Source organism: Phacochoerus africanus, chromosome 2, assembly GCF_016906955.1.
Source record: "Phacochoerus africanus isolate WHEZ1 chromosome 2, ROS_Pafr_v1, whole genome shotgun sequence".
NCBI lineage: Eukaryota > Metazoa > Chordata > Mammalia > Artiodactyla > Suidae > Phacochoerus > Phacochoerus africanus.
The window spans coordinates 113,899,319-113,917,206 of record NC_062545.1 but is presented as its reverse complement, the minus strand read 5'-3'; the positions used below and the strand labels follow the sequence as shown (position 1 = coordinate 113,917,206).

The 17,888-nt window shown below is 39.5% G+C and overlaps 1 protein-coding gene across 1 annotated transcript in view; it reads right to left on the bottom strand.

Annotated features, from left to right (window-relative positions):
- Positions 1-3,175: 3,175 nt before the first annotated feature.
- The window catches only part of LOC125120747 (coiled-coil domain-containing protein 43-like), a 51,438-nt gene continuing 36,725 nt past the window's right edge, over positions 3,176-17,888 (bottom strand). The window contains 1 exon segment of the mRNA XM_047769186.1: positions 3,176-3,832. Within this exon segment, the coding sequence (XP_047625142.1) occupies positions 3,176-3,832 (657 nt within the window).

Genomic DNA, 17,888 nt, shown 5'->3' with positions numbered 1-17,888 from the left:
CACCCGAGACCTTTGAGGGTCATGCTCTGATTTTATGATTTCACCCGAAATTGCCCAAATTGATTTCTCAATTCAGGGCCACCGCAACAGAGCCATGGGATGCGTCTCCCCTCCTCAAGAGTTTGCAGTCCAATGGACTCCGAATCCCAGACAACCACCCAAGTCTGTTGGAAATTAAGATAACTCTGGCTCGGGTTGCCAGTGTCGGAAAGTGAGACACATGGACAAGGAGAAATCTCGACAAGGCTCTTTACTTCTGCAGAAGGGCGCAGTTACTCCAAAAAGTGTGCACGCTGAACAAAGGACCCTCCCCTATTTATCCCTAACGCAGGTGATGTACCTGTCCCCTCTCATTGGTCAGGTCAGGGCGCACATTCTTCCTGGTTGGCTAATTGAAACGAACTATTGCTGGGAAAAGAGGTAAAGAGGAAGGGGGTTGCAGGGGCGTTTCAGCCGAAACCGAAACTAGATCAAAATGGAGTAACCAAGATTTCCTTTGGAGTTCCTGTCATGGCGCAGTGGTTAACGAATCCAACTAGGAACCATGAGGTTGCGGGTTCGGTCCCTGCCCTTGCTCAGTGGGTTAATGATCCAGCGTTGCCGTGAGCTGTGGGGTAGGTTGCAGACGCAGCTCGGATCCCGTGTTGCTGTGGCTCCAGCGTAGGCCGGTGGCTACAGCTCCAATTCGACCCCTAGCCTGGGAACCTCCATATGCCGTGGGAGCAGCCCAAGGAAATAACCAAAAAAAAAAGATAGAAAAGACATTATGTTACTTTCCACAAGCACAAGGCAGGCTTGCTTGACTAGTGGAGGCTTGAGAACTGTCGCAGGCCCTTGGGTGGGGGATGGGATGAGGCCTGCATTCAGATTCAGATCAAGGGCAAGAGTTTGAGGACTGCCCTTCCACTGATTTGAATACACACCTTACTGGATACCAAGGAGGAGCTGCTACTCCCAGAAAGGAAGACGTGGGCTTTTCCAACCCCCACTCCCCTTGAAGAATAAAAACTGCAGCCCACTGGATCTGCAGGGCAGAGCTTCAGTGCCTGCCCACTTGCATCTCTCACAAGCGTCCTATCCTAATAAATCTACTTCTTGCCTAGCACTTTATCTCTCACTGAATTCTTCTACTCAGAGACATGAAGAACCTGAACCTCAGTGAGTCCAGACACAAGGTGAGTGATTCTAATTTAAAACCATGGGTTCAAGTCCCAGGCTGGGTTCTGGCTAGGTTCAGGATGTTAATACTGTCAGTTTCAAAGGGAAGCAGACCTCTGGCAGAGAGAACAATAAACGTAAAGGCTATGAGGCAGGAACAGACCTGCAAGTTGGGGGAACAGAAAGGAAGCAACTAGAAAGGCCAGAGGATGCTGAGCATGGGAGAGAAGGGAACACATGAGGGGCTGGGAGAGGCAGGCAGTACCTGGGCCACATGATCAGAGGTCTGACTTTAATCCTGGTTGTCCTGGGAATCTGTGTGTGTGTGTGTGTGTGTGTGTGTGATTTAAATAGTTTATTTTCTAAAAAGGTGGTTATTTTTAAAAACTTTTGCAATGCCACAGTTCTAGGAGTGTAGAGAAGTGACACATCTTCTCCTTCAGCATGCTTTTGACCTTCTGCAAAAAGGTAAAAATTTTTGTTAATCTCATAGTTAATGGTATAAAACAGGGGTCGGCAAACATTTTCTCCAAAGAGCCAGGTAGTAAATATTTTAGGCTTTATAGGTCACATAAGGTCTCTGTCACATATTCTTTCTTTTACAACCCTTTAAAAATGTAAAGTCCATTGTTAGCTTGCCCATACCAAACAGACTGGGCCAAATTTGGTTGCCAACAGTTTGCCCACCCCTGGTAAAAAGTAGCTACTCTGTCTTGTCAGAGAAATTGCTCTCTTCAGCCTTCTTGACAGTCTGCTGCCTGAAGTAGAAAAAGGCCTATTTACAACCAAATGTGGCTTGTGACCAAAGTAGAAATGGCAGAGAGTCCCTGCTTACTTTGGACTCTCCCAAGCGGTTTTTTCCATTCACTCACTCATTCAATAAATCTGTTGAGCACCTACTATGTACACTCTTAAATATCTTTGTGTTAGCAGAGATTTCCAGTGTTTCCTCCTTAAAAGGGTTTCTAAACCTGTAATTATCAGGTCTTTATATGCATATGTTTCAGGGCAGATCAGGATTAAAATCTCTACTGGCACTCAAGAGGATTCATGATTATAAAAATGAATCCAGCTAACAGTAATATCTTTACAGTCAATACTGACACATCCTTCTTAAAAATCACAGCCTAGATAAGGAAAAAAATATAACTACCTCTATTTAAAAGACACTTTGTTTCCTACCATAGGCTGAAACTTTATTTAAAAAAAAAAAAAGCCTCAATTTTAGGACATCCACCAAATAATTTCATCTTCCTTATTTGTTGCCATGTGACATAAAATCTGACCCAGGTAGGGCTCTTCCTTAGTTTCCTATTTCAGCCATAAAACAATACATTTAGGGGTGAATACTACTTTCAAAGCAATTAACACTCCTACATTTCATCTCGGGGAGGGAGTGGTCATGATTCTGCTCCTTCAGGATAAAAACTGTCAGCTTTCTGAATATTCCTGTTTACCCAATGTGACGGAAGACTTTTTTTTTTTTTTGTCTTTTTAGGGCTGCACCCACAGCATACAGAGGTTCCCAGGCTAGGGGTCCAGTCGGAGCGACAGCTGCCAGCCTACAACAGAGCCACAGCAATGCCAGACCTGCGCCGCGTGTGTGACCTACACCACAACTCATGGCAACGCCAGATCCCCAACCCATTGAGTGAGGCCCCATGGTTCCTAGTTGGACTCGTTTCCACTGCACCACGATGGGACTCCCAGGGAAGACTTTTTAAGGTGGGCAAAAGGAGTACGGGGCTTCAGTGTTAAAATACAAAAGCTGCCCACATTCCAGATCTTTGGTACAGACATCAACTACAATAATCTGATTACCCACACCACAGAGACATTGGCACATTTTATAATTAGAAGTGTTTGTGATTTTCCTCTTGACCATGTAAACAAAAGGGGAAATGCCTTGGGAAACCACTTTGCGATGTTCTCTCATTTCTCTTAAATACACATGTGCACAACCAGTTCTCCCTTTGACCAAGTCCACGAGGAGAAAGAACAGAGTGGACCAAGGTTATCACTTTTGCTCCCCTCTTTGTATCCTTTTCTTTTCCTTTTCCTTGTGCTCCTGCTTGGCTCGTTTGTCCCTCTCCCTTTGCAGCTTGTCCTGTTCCTTCTTCCTTTGGGACTCATCCCGAAGCGAGTCCTGCTCCAGTTTTTGGGCATTGAGAACGTCTTCCACATTGGTGTTTTGGAAGAGAGATTTGTCAGAACCAAGGTTCATCGTGGAGGCACCTGAATCATCCTTCTCATCTGCTTCATCCTCTTCGTCTGTCACGTCAGCATACTGGGCCAGGAGCGCGGCTTTCCTCTGCTTCTCCTCTTCTGACACCATCCTGGGCTTCACCACGATCTGCGCCTGCTTCTCAATGAGGGTGGCGATGGCCTGGACCTCATCTTCTTTTTTCACTTTAGTGATAACATTCTGAGTTTCCAACCATCATTCCACAATCTCCTTGCAGATGTTCAGGAGGTAATCTCCTTCCGGAGAAGCAGAGAGGATACCCTGCAGAGCGTCCAGCTTCTCTTCTTCCTCTTTCTCCTGCAGGACCCCCAGGATGTAGGCACCATAAATGGCTTGGTCCACTCCCAGTGCCTCCAATGGTCCATCTAGCCCGGATCCCAAGCCACTGCCTGCTTCATCGCTCTCCCCAGAGGAGGCAGCTGGGAATCTCTTAAAAGACACTGACACAGAAGCTCTTGCCTCATCCCCACTTCCCAAGAGTCAGACAAAATCCTTGCATGTCAGTATCTGCATTTTCCCACAGAAGTGAGGAACACGGCACTATGGATTGCCCCTGTATCTGATAGAGACCCTACCCCTTCACATCTGGGCAAGAATGCAAACTGCTCTGGCAGGCACTAACCAGCATTCCTAAGAAACTTCCAGGCAGTATCTGAGAAGTTCTCTTGCTTAGCACAGCTTTGAAAAGTATTTGTCTACAATGAAGCTGCTCTGATCCTGGGCTTTCCCTGCCCCCAGCAGAGGCTGGCACCCACAAGCACCCAACCTCCTAACAATGTTCTGGGGACCATTTTTTTCCCTGGGCAACTTTTTTTTGCACACAAGCATATCTTCATCTCCTCCAAACCTTTTCTCCCCAGCAACTGGAAAGAACAAGCTTTAGAATCCCATAGTTGTGGTGTATACTGAGACCAACGGATGATTTAGAATTCTGTATTTTGCAGTAACAGAATTATCCTCTTAGAGCTTACATGCCTTATCTACAGAATGATGGTAGAAAAACACATACCACAGGATTGTTGCAGAAAAAAAACATGATGACATAAAAACATGATGACATACGTTGACTAAAAAAATACAACCTGAAAATTAAGTTTTATTTGGGGTAAAATTAGGACCTAAGTCTGGGAGACAGCATTTGGGGTAGCACCAAGAAAACGCTGAGCAGGTGAGCTGGGGGGGTGGGGGTGGGGAGGGTGTGCCAGGGTATGTCAGTTTTGCAACAAAGGGAAGGTAGTAGGAACAAAAGCTTTACAGATAACCAGATTTACAGAAAACCAGTCTCTCTGGGAAGATGTAAATGTCTGTGCTTACTGGAGTCCCTCCGTTGATATGCACCTTAACTTTGGGCCAGTCTTCTTTGTTTCTTCCCTGAGTTCCCTCAGGGCTCACTAGCCCGCCCTTGGGAATGGTTGTTGTCACAGATGACCGTGACATCTTTTGCCCACTAACTGTGGCCCAGGAGGCAGTATTTGCCACTGAAATACTGCCCCAAGGAGGACAGGGGGAATATCCAGATACAAGTCATAAAGGTGAAGGGGGAGGTGCATGCAGCCATGCACACATTTTACAGACGTTTGCTGCTGGTCTCGTGAAGGCTGCTACTAGTCACAGACATCAGTCATCATTGAAGGATTTTAGTGTGTTTCTAGATATGGGGAGATGCAAGAACGGGGCTCATAAAATCTTCTCCTAAAAATATCTTAACTATTGGAAGGCTCGGTCTTCCAGTTTTCCCAGAGCACAGAGTGCCTCACTCCTGGTCTCCACCCTGAGCTCCACTCAGGTGGTGCTACAGGTTGGTAGCTGCAGTGGTTCATGTTTTAGAGGCTGATAGCAAAGTTCAGTTCACACATATGTGAAAGCATCTTGCACAGTGCCTACCATATTTTCAGTGCTCAGAAACATATTTTTGAGACATCTTGCAGACAGTTAATGGCCAGCCGCTTTCTCAGGGCTCTGAAAGTGTACCCGTGAGTGGATGTTGAGTAGCGGAGCCCAAGATGTAGAAGTATGAGAAGATCAAAGAAGTGGTTAAGGGGACTCTACCATCTGTGTGCAACAGCAGCATGAAATGAAAACATGAGAGGAAAATGGTAGCACTGGATGTGGAAGGGTAAAAATTATCAAAGGACACTGTAAGGAGTAGAACAAATTTACTCAGAGGAAGTACTGCATTTTGAGTATGTTACCTCACACTCTCCTGGCCTTCAAGATTCCTCCTAAAGGGGAAGGATCAAAATGGCAGAGGAGTAAGACGTCCTGATCACCTTCTGCCACAAACACATCAAAAAAACACATCTACATGTAGAACAATTTGCACGGAACATCTACTGAACATTGGCAGAAGAAATTAAGCCTCCAAAAAGGGCAAGAAACCCAAGACAAAACTGGTAGAACAAAAGAAAAAAGAAGAGAGAGAGAGAAAAAAAAAAAGGAACCAGGATGGGACTAGCATTCATGAGAGGGAGCTGTGAAAGAGAAAAGGAACTCACACCCTGGGAAGCCACCTATCTGACAGGGAGATCAGCCAAGATGGAGGGACCTCAAAGTCATCGAGAAAAGCTCAGCAGCTGAACTGAGGAGGACAAAGTAGAGTGAGAGCTGCACAGACCATCTGCACCACTGCCCAGGACACCATAGCCTGAGATGCTTGGGTAGGGGCTGAGCGCTGAGACTCAGGCTCTGGAGGATGAAGAAGGAACACTCCCAAAGACATTCTATGAAGCCATCACTGGAATACCAAAACCAAAGATACTACCAAAAAAGAAAATTATAGGCCACTATCTCTGATGAATATAGACACAAAAATTCTCAACAAAAATTTTAGCCAACTGAATCCAACAACATATAAAAAAGATCATACACCACAACCAAGTGGGATTCATCCCAGGTTCACAGGATGGTTCAACATATGCAAATCAATGTCATACACCACATAAACAAAAGAAAAATCAAAAACCACATGATCACCAATAGATGCACAAAAAGCATTTCAAGTCCAACATCCATTCATGATAAAAACTCTTACCAAAGTGGTTTAGAAGGAACATACTTAACATAATAAAAGCGATTTATGACAAACCCAGAGCCAATATAACACTCAATGAAGAAAAGCTGAAAGCCTTCCCACTAAAATCTGGAACAAGACAAGGCTGCCCACTCTCATCACTTTTATTCAATATGTTGAATACTAGAAGTCCTAGCTATAGCAGTTTGACAAACAAAAGAAATAAAAGGTATCCAAATTGGAAGAGTTAAAATTGTCACTATATGGAGATGGCATGATACTATATATAGAAAACCCTAAGGACTCCATACAAAAACTACTCAAACTGATCAACAAATTCAGCAAAGTAGCAGGACACAAGATTAACACTCAGAAATTGGTTGCATTTCTGTATACTCTCAATGAACTATTCGAAAAGGAATACAAAAATACAATACCTTTTAAAATCACACCCAGGAGTTTCCATCGTGGCTCAGCATTTAGTGAGTCTGACTAGGATCCATGAGGGTGCAGGTTTGATCCCTGGCCTCGATCAGTGGGTTAGGGATCCAGTGTTGCCATGAGATGTGTTGTAAGTAGCAGATGTGACTCAGATCCTGCATTGCTGTGGCTGTGGAATAGGCTGGAGGCTACAGTTCTGATTGGACCCCTAGCTTGAGAACCTCCATATGGGTGGTGTGGCTCTAGAAGACAAAAAGACCAAAAATAAATAAATAAAATAAAATAAAATCGTACCCCCCAAAATTAAATATCTGGGAATAAACCTGATCAAGGAGGTGAAAGACTTATCTGCTGAGAAGTATAAAACACTAAACAAGGAAAGTATAAAACACTAAACAAGAAGATTCAAAGAAATGGAAAGATATTCCATGCAACTGGGTTGGAAAAATTAATACTGTAAAAATGGCCACACCACCCAAAACAATCTACAGATTCAAATTACCCATGACATTTTTCACAGAACTAGAACAAACAATCCAAAAATTTATATGGAACCATAAAAGACCCAGAATTGCCAAAGCAATCCTGAGGAACAAAAACCAAGCAGGAGGCATAACCCTCCCAGACTTCAGGTAATATTACAAAGCTACTGCAATCAAGACAATGCGGTACCAGTACCAAAACAGACATACTGACCCATGGATCAGAACAGAAAACCCAGAAAATAAAGTCAGGCACCTATGGTCGATTAATCTTTGACAAAGGAGGTAAGAATATAAAATGGGAAAAAGACAGTCTTTTCGGCAAGTGGTGCTGGGAAAACTGGACAACTGCATGTAAATAAATGAAACTGGAACACACCCTCACACCATGCACAAAAATAAACTCAAAATGGCTTAAAGACTTAAACATAAAACAAGACACCATCAAACTCCTAGAAGAGAACATAGGCAAAACATTCTCTGACGTCAACATTATAAATGTTTTCTCAGGTCAGTCTCCCAAGGCAATAGGAAAAAAAAAAAAAAAAAAAAGCCAATGGGACCTAATCAAACTGACAAGCTTTTGCACAACAAAGGAAACCATTAAAAAAAAAAAAGACAACAAAGGAAACCATTTAAAAAAAAAAACCTACAGAATTGTCAAACAATGCAACTGACAAGGGCTTAATCTCTAAAATATACAAACTTATACAACTCCACAGCAAAAAAAAAAAAAAAAACTCAATTGAAAAATGGACAAAAAAATCTGAACAGACATTTCTCCAAAGAAGATATATAGATGGCCAACCAGCACATGACAAAATGCTAAACATCACTGATTATTAGTGAAATGCAAATCAAAACTACTATGAGGTACCACCTCACACCAGTCAGAATGGCCATCATTAATACTTCCATAAACAACAAATGTTGGAGAGGGTGTGGAGAAAAGGGAATCCTCCTACACTGTTGGTGGGAATGTAAATTGCTACAACTACTATGGAAAACACTATGGAGGTACCTCGAAAAACCAAATATATAACTACCGTATGATCTAGCCATCCCACTCTTGGGCACACATGCAGACAAAACTTTCCTTGAATAAGACACATGTAGGAGTTCCCATCATGGCACAGGGGAAACAAATCCGACTAGGAACCATGACATTGCTGGTTCAATCCCTGACCTCGGTCAGTAGACTAAGGATCTGGCATTGCTGTGAGCTGTGGTGTAGGTTGCAGAAGCGGCTCGGATCCTGCAGAAGCTGTTGCTGTGGTGTAGGCTGGCAGCTGTAGCTGATTGGACCCCTAGCCTGGGAACCTCCATATGCAGCAAGAGCAGTCCTAAAAAGACCAAAAGAAAAAAAAAAAGACACATGCACCCATATGTTCATTGCAGCACTATTCACAAGAGCCAAGACATGGAAACAACCTCAATGTCCATCAATAGATGAATGGATTAAGAAGATGTGATATATATACACAATGGAATACTACTCAGCCATAAAAAAGAACAAAATAATGCCATTTGCAACAACATGGATGGAGCTAGAGACTCTCATACACGTTAAGTAAGTAAGAAAGAGAAAGACAAATACCATATTATATCACTTATATCTGGAATCTAATACATGGCACAAATGAACCATTCACAGAAAAGAAACTCATGTACTTGGAGAACAGACTTGTGGTTGCCAAGGGGGAGGGAGTGGGATGGACTGGGAATCTGGGGTTAACAGATGCAAACTATTGCCTTTGGAATGGATAAGCAATGAGATCCTGCTGTATACCGCTGGGAACTATATCTATCATTTGTGATGGAGCATGATGGAGGATAATGTGAGTAAAAGATTTTATATATATGTGTGTGTGCGTGTGTGTGCGTGTGTGTGTGTGTGTGTGTGTGTGTGTGTGTGTGTGATTGGGTCACTTTGCTGTACAGCAGAAAACTGACAGAACACCGTAAACCAACTATAATGGAAAAAATAAACATATTTAATAAAAAAATTAAAAAAGATTTCTGCTAAAAAGTCTGCTTATAATCTTAATAGAGTTCTGTTCTAAAAAAAAACCCATATATTTTTTAAAAAATGGAGCAGTTATTAAACCTTGTCACCTGAACCTAGGATCAGATAAGAAACACTGCCTGGGAATTTCCATAAGCCACCTGCATCCTCTATCTGTGGAAGAAGAGAAGAAGACAAGAACAACTTCACATTCAAAATATTGCTTCAAAATACAAATATATTCACCATTGAAAATAATGTAAAATTTAAATATTAGAATCAAACTTGGGAGAGAGGAAAATGAATAATAAATGCAGGTAAAAATTTAGAGTTCTGTTTTATGCATACAAGGGGAGTAATTAACTAATCTCAAAACATGTAAATGAAGGCTTAGAAGCATTTTCAAAATACCACATCCAATTCCAGTTACATATGCAGAATTTGCTACATTATAATAATTAGGTTTTTTTTTTTTACAAAAGATTTATTTATTTTGAATAGAAGTATTAAATATTATACTAATTACTGGTTATTTTACTTTGTACCCAGGGAAAAGAAATGAATATTCATTAGCTCCTTAAGCTACTGATCCTCCACCAACTAGACAGATTCCAACATTACCGAGAAGCTATGGGTGGGTGGAAAATGCTCCCTGTAAAATCAGGCTCATGCTACAAATCACAGCTCAATCTATTCTGCTAACGTGCACATGCTAGAACCCCCAAGTGAATTCTGCTAACACTGTACTCCCAGAGTCCCCAGCTGAATAGCCAATAAGTGAGAATAACTATTAAACTAATCACAAGACAACAGAATTTTTCTGTCTACATAATCCAGGGACCTAAAGACAACTCTTAAAATATTAAACCTGGTTTCACACAGTAAAATTAACATTTCCATCTGTCCAAAACATGCCTAGTTCATTCCAAAAGAATATTTCAATATACATATTTCAACCATTTAGCTCATTTGGTTTTTGATCCAACACTAAGGAAAAGAACCTCCCAAAAGAACAGGCTTGAGATTTCAACTTGTAAGCAATTTTCACCATAGTTCAACAGGCAAACACTATTTTTTTTTTTCTCCAACGAAAGGGAAAACTAAGTAAGCAATATATTTTTCAAGACAGCAGCCCAGTTACCTTTTTAACCTTTGCTCAGTTTAGGGCACCTCTGTGTTAAGAGTCTGCGCAGCTTGATTTTTGTGTTTTGGTTTGTGAAATTTTGTGAGCCATTTCATGACCGAGCAAGTCACTACCCCAGAGCAGGGAAGGGGCCGTAGCTCTGGGGAACCTTGTCTAGCAGAAGGGGCCTCTGGGTTCCCTCTTTGCCTGTGATGCAGACCCACAGTCCCTGCGGGACATCTCTCCAGGGCAGAGATTGCTCATCATGCTAGACTGGGCTGGGAAAGGGTGACTGGATCAGACCTGCAGAGCAACACTAGCTACGGGAAAAACAGCCCTAGGACCTGCAGGCAGAACATTGGGATGCGCATAGAGGTGTGTAAAATATAATAGTGTGACAGCTCTCCAGAAAGTAAAACTACCTCACAGTCTCACAGAGAGAACAAAGAGGAAGGGTGTGTTCCTAACACGTGGATTCACATTGTGGGGGTTAAGAAAGAAGAAGACTCATTCAAAAAATTATTAAGTACCAAGCATGGGCTCTACACTCTTGCTACTTCAAGTGTGTTTCCTGGACCAGCCACTATGACATAACCTGGAACTTCTTAGAAATCCAAGTTCAAGGGTTTCTCCAGACTCAATGAGTCAGCATTCTGAAGTGGTTCCTACGTTAAAGTTCGAGAAGCACTGTTAACACACTGTGTTTGGTGTCCACCATTGATCTCCATTTACCAAAATGAAAAATCCAAGTCACACACAGGCTTATGTCACAACTGAAGAGACGGCTCTAACTCACTGCAAGGGACATGACATAGGCATTTACAAGGATGTGAAATAATAAGGGACCTTTCATAAAGACCTCATGTGCTAAGCCAAGGAAGGGCCTCACTTCAGAGCCAATAAATGTGCCTCAAATGACCACATGCAGGCAATCCAACAGAGCTCCCGTTTCTAATGCAGGTTGGAAGAGTTTCCACATAGAAACTCCAGACACTAGGAAGACCTAGGAAATACAGGCTGGTCTCCTCTGGTTTCCAGGTGGCAATGAGTGAGGGCTAGAAGGAGAATTAGCCAGTTCAGCTAGCCAGCAAATTTATTTAGGTCTCTTGCCAGTCCATGGCCCTTGCACAGAAGAAATCACAGGACGTAGATAAATGTGGGGGGGAGGATGTCTCCCCTGATTTCACTGATCCTTTGTGTTACCTTTTTTCTTCATTTTCTGCTCTAACAGATGCTAGTAATACTTTCTGACAGGTTGTATAGAGCCACAGATTTTCTGGAACCAAATGGAAGTGACTTTAAAGATACTACAGAAATTAATGACCTGTGAAGGTTTTCTATGGACTTATAACCACTCTTCCCAGAGGTTTCTCCATGTCATTCTTTGTCAACTTGTCTGTTTCCCAACATCTCACATTTTTAATTTCTCATTACAAAATCATTATGTAAATTCATGTTCTAGAAAAAATGAAAACAATGCAAAAATATATATAGTAAAAACATGAAATACCTCCTTTACTCTCCTACTCAAAGCTGAGTAATGTTAACCTTGGGATGCTTTTTTCCAGACCTTATTCCGTGCTTTTATATATATATATAAATACCCACAAGTAGTTTTACATACTTGGACCTTATTATTACTCTGCAACTTGTTTTGGTTAACTGCTTTTTTCAATTTATCCTGGAGATGGTTCTCTTCCTCACCATATATGTATCTACATATATATAAAAACTCTAAAGAGCTGCATAATATTCCACAGACTAGATTTACCCTAATTACTTTAATCATTTCCCTTGATGAAGATTGAGATTATTTACAATGAATTTTTAAACAATTATAACTTTTTTCAGATGGCTAGACATAACAGCAACATAAAAATCAAGACCTTTTCATATACCATCAGTAACTAATTACAAAACATAATATTTAAAAAGACCATTCACAGAAGATATATGTAAGAACAATATTTTCAAAAATTTGTATAATGTATTGACAGACATACAAGAAAATAGGAAGAGAAGAGACACATACCTTGTTTCCAGGTACAATATTGCAAACATAAAAACTATCTCAGTTATCTTTACAAAAAAACAGTGCAATCCCAAACAAATAGCAGTGGGATAGTTTATTCACAACCTGCCAAATTGAGTGTAAAATTATTCTGGAATAGTAAGTGTGAGCAATAGGCAAGTACATTTGGGGAGGAAAAAGAAGAGACTGCCGAGATATTCTCAATTTTGGTAAGTAGATTTGTTGTAATTCTAATATCACTGCAACATAGGAGCCCAAAGCCAGCAGAATAAGCATGTTTTTGTACTAGAGGCCCCAGTGAGAGAGACAGCAAGCGAGGAGAGGGAGAGAGAGGGAAAGGACCAAAATCCAATTTAAGGTAAATTTGCAAAGAAAATTTCAGAAAACTATCACTTAAAAAATCAGCCAATAAAGTCGACATAGTCTTTGCGACCATCTGTCAACTACAGAAAATACTCAGGAGTTATTTGAAAGGAACAGCAGTTCTCCATTTGTGGGCTAAAAAAAATAACACATATTGAGGAGTTCATGTCGTGGCTCAGCGGAAATGAACCCATGAGGATGCGGGTTCAATCGCTGGCCTCGCTTAGCAGGTTAAGGATCCTTAAGGATCCGGCGTTGCTGTGAGCTGTGGTGTAGGTACAGATGCAGCTCAAATCTGGCAATGCTGTGGCTGTGGTGTAGGCCGGCAGTTGCAGCTCAGATTCGACCCCTAGCCCGGGAACTTCCATATGCCGTGGGTGCAGCCCTAAAAAGCAAAATAAATAAATAAATATATAAGCATATAAACGTGTATGTATATATGGCATATTTTTGTACTCAAAGCAGATAATGTCACCCAAACAAGTAAATATTTTTGGTTCAACATGGTATATTGATTCTTGAGAGAGGTGAACACTGTGTCTTTCTTTAGCTTAGGGAAATTTTATTTTATTATAGCTATGATTAATTCCTCCTTTTATTTCTCACTCTGTCTTCATCACCTCTGTTGTTAATGTCCCCCCTGCTTCTCCTCTCCCCTTTGCTTTCCCTCCTCTTTCTTCCTCCTTCCTCAATCCCTGCCTCATTATCTCATTTTCAGTGAATTATTTTGAAGCAAATCCCAGACATCATGTCATTTCAGCTCTACATACTTCCATATGCATGTCTTGAAAATACAGCATTCTTGTATATTAACCATTTTTATATACATAGGTAAATGTAAAATTTTTCTTGAGATCAACCAACACAGGCACATTCAAATTTCTCAAAAACCCCATAAAACTACTTTTACATTTGTTTTTATGGGATCTAAACAAGGTCCACACATTATATTTAGTTATCTAAAGTCTCTCAATCTAAAATTGTCTCTCCTTCCTCCTTTTTATTTATTCCTTCTTTTTCACATAATCAACTTGTGAAAAAACCAAGTGTATTTTCCTATAGAAGATCCAAAATTTGGGGTTTGTCTGTTTACAAAATCAAAATCTATAAGTCACTGCATATCCAAGGTCATCTCAGGTTTTCTCTTATACATCTTCTAAGACTTTAATAGTTTCGCATTTCACATTCAGGTTTATGATACACACGAGTTAATTTTTGTCAAGGCTGTTAAGGTATGTGTCTAAATTCTTTAAAAAAATTTTTTTCATGTGGCTTTTTAGTTGTTCCAGCATGATTTGTTGAAGAAACTAACTTTGCTCCACTGTAGTACCTTTGCTCCTTTGTCAAAAATTGACTATGTTTATGGGGTCTACGTCTGGTCTCCCTGTTCTGTCCCATTCATTTATTTGTGTGTTACTTTCTGTTCTTTTGGGTTTTTTTCTATTTTTTTATTTAATGATTTTTATTTTTTCCATTATAGCTGGTTTACAGTGTTCTGTCAGTTTTCTGCTGTATAAGCAAGGTGACCCAGTCACTACATACACATATATATTATTTATTCTCACATTATCATGCTCTATCATAAGTGACTAGATACAGTTCCCAGGGCTACACAGCAGGATCTCATTGCTTATCCATTCCAAAGGCAATAGTTCATATCTATTAACCCCAAATATCCAGTCCATCCCATTCACTCCCCCTTCCCGCCTTGGCAACCACAAGTCTGTTCTCCATGTCCATGATTCTCTTTTCTGTGGAAAGGTTCTTTGGGCCATATATTAGATTCCAGATAGAAGTGACAGCATATGCTATCTGTCTTTCTCTTTCTTACTTACTTCACTTGTATGCGAGTCTCTAGTTCCATCCATGTTGCTGCAAATGGCATTATTTCATTTTTTATGGCTGAGTAGTATTCCATTGTGTATATATACCACATCTTCTTAATCCATTCATCTATTGATGGACATTGAGGTTGTTTCCATGTCTTGGCTCTTGTGAATAGTGCTCCAATGAACATACAGGTGCATGTGTCTTTTTCAAGGAAAGTTTTGTCTGCATATATGCCCAAGAGTGGGATTGCTGGGTCATATGGTAGTTCTATGTATAGTTTTCTAAGGTATCTCCATATTGTTTTCCATAGTGGTTGTACCAATTATTTGTGTGTTATTTTCATCAATACCACACTGTCTTGATTTCAACAGCTTTATAGTAAGTCTTGAAGCTGGGTATGTCAGTCCTCCATCTGTGCTGTTTTCCTCCAACAGTGTTTGTTGTTCCAGGTCTTTTGTCTCTCCATATAAACTTGAGAATCAGTCTGTTGATATTCACAAAATAAGTTGCTAATATTTTCTTTGAGATTTCATTGAACCTATTGATCAAGCTGTGAAAAATTTACAGCATAATATTCAATCTTCCTATCCATGTACATAGAATACCTTTCCATTTATTTAGTTTTAAATTTATTCATCAGAGTTTTGAAGTTTTCTTCATATATATCTTTTTGCTATATATATTTTGTTAAATTTGCACCTAAATATTTCTTTTGGGTGGGGAATGCTAATGTAAATGGTATCCAGCTTCTAATTCCAAATTCTACTTGTTCATGCTGGTATTTAGGAAAATGACTTTTGTATATTAATCTTTTATCTTGCAAACATGCTATAATCACTTATTAGTTCCAAGAGATTTTTGTCTATTCTTTTGGATTTTCTACACTGAAAATCAAGTCATCTGAGAACAAAGATTTCTTCCTTCCCAATATATAAACCTTTTACTTACTTTTTTTGTCTTATTGCATTAGTTATAACTTCCAGTACAATGCTGAAAAGGAGTACTCTGAGGAACACATTGTCTTGTACCTGGATTTTAGAGGGAAAGCTTTGAGTTTCTCACCCTTAAGTATGATGTCACCTGCAGATTTTTTTTTTATAGTCTTTAGCAAGTTGATGAAGTTTCACTCTATTCCTAGTTTACTGAGAGTTTTTGTTTTTGTTTTTGTTTTTTTACCATGAATGAACATTGGATTTTGTCAAATGTTTTTTCTGCATTTATTGCTATGATCATGTGATTTTTCTTTTTTAGCATGATGACATGCGATGGATTACATTAACCGCTTTTCAACCACCAAACCAGCTTTGCTCATCTTCTTCAATGTGTACAAAAATATTTCCATAATTTTTAAATACAATCTAATATTTTGCTGAGATTTATTTATTTATTTTGCTTTTTAGGGCCACAACTGCAGCATATGGAGGTTCCCAGGCTATGAGTCTAATTGGAGCTATAGGCACCAGTCTATGCCACAGCCACAGCAATGTCAGATCTGAGCCATGTCTATGACCTATACCACAGCTCACAGCAACACTGGATCCTTAACCCACTGAGTGATGCCAGGAATTGAACCTGCAACCTCAAGGTTACTAGTCAGATTTTTTTCCACTGAGCCATGACGGGAACTCCTGCTAAGAATTTTTACATCTGTGTTCAGAAGAGATATTTGCTTGCAGTTTTCTTTTCTTCTGATGTCTACCTGGTGTTGGTATTAGGGTAATGATGGCCTCAAGAGAATAAATGAGGAAGTGTTCCCTCTGTTTCTATCTTCTGAAAAAGAAGGTAGAAAATTAGTGTAATGTCTTCCTTACATGTCTGGCGGTATTCACCAGTGAACCCACTTGGGCCTGGGGCCTTCTGTTTTGGAAGGTTATTAATTACTGATTCAATTTCTTTCATAGATATAGCCCTTTTCAGATTGCTTATTTCTTCTTGTGTGAATTTTGGCAAATCATGTCTAAAAGAAAGAACTGGTTCATTTCCTCTAGGTTACCAAATTAGTGGAGATAGAGTTGTTCATAATACCCCTTGATTACCCTTTTACTGGCTATAGTATCTGTAGTGATGTTGAATGTTCCATTTTTTATATTAGTAATTTGTGTCATCACTCTTTTTTCTTAGCCTAGCCAGAGGCTTATTGATATTATTGATCTTTTCAAAGAAACATCGTTTGAGTTCATTAATTCTATTGATTTCCTATTTTCAATTTCATTGGTTTATGCTCTAATTATTTATTTTCTTCTGCCCACTTTGGATTTAGTTTGCTCTTCTTTTTCTAGCCGTCAGAGGTAAAGGCTTAGATGGCTGATTACAAATTTTTCTTCTTTTTTAACATGTATTCAATGCTATCATTGTTTTTCTAATCAGTGCTTTCATAGCATCCCACAAATTTTGATAAATTGTGTTTTATTTTCATTTAGCTCAAAATGTTTTAAAATTACTTGATATTTCTTATGTGTTTATTCTTTGAACAAACATTTTATTGAGCTTCTTATCCTGCCCCTGGTACTAAGGATACAGAGTTACATAAAACATTTTTTTTGTCCTCAAGGAATTCTATCTAGTAAAGATGAAGATTTTAGAACCACTAACTATAATGAAATATAATAAACAATGGAGATAGTATATATTATTCTTGGGTGAAAGATGAAAGAAGATTAAACCTGCCCTGGAAGTCAGGAAACATTCTCTTAAGCTACTCTTACTCAAATGTAATCTTTATTTATTTCTCTCCTTGATGGTTTCAGACAGGATTAATTTAATTAAAGAAGTATTTTCATAACACTTTTTATATTCATCAACCATATCAGATATCACATTTTACTGGTTTTTTTATAACTCTATCACTAACATGAAATTCTAAGTTGTTTGAAAGCATGGTACAGAGCTTACTCATCTTTGTATTTCTAGTACCCAATAGTGTCAACAATAAGAGTTTAGCAAATTTTTTATATGTAAGTATACACACATATGGATGGATAAATGAGGTAATTCATGACATTATTTTAAAAGGTATATTTAATAACAAACAATAATTTGTGCAAATATTGAAGCTATGACATATTGAGCTTGAAAAAAGGGAGCCTCAACTGAATACATGGATAACTATCAATATGATATTAAAATTCATATTATTTATTTTAAATAACAAATTATAGTTATTCTCTGTATACCTTGTTGAAAAATTTCCCCTATTTGA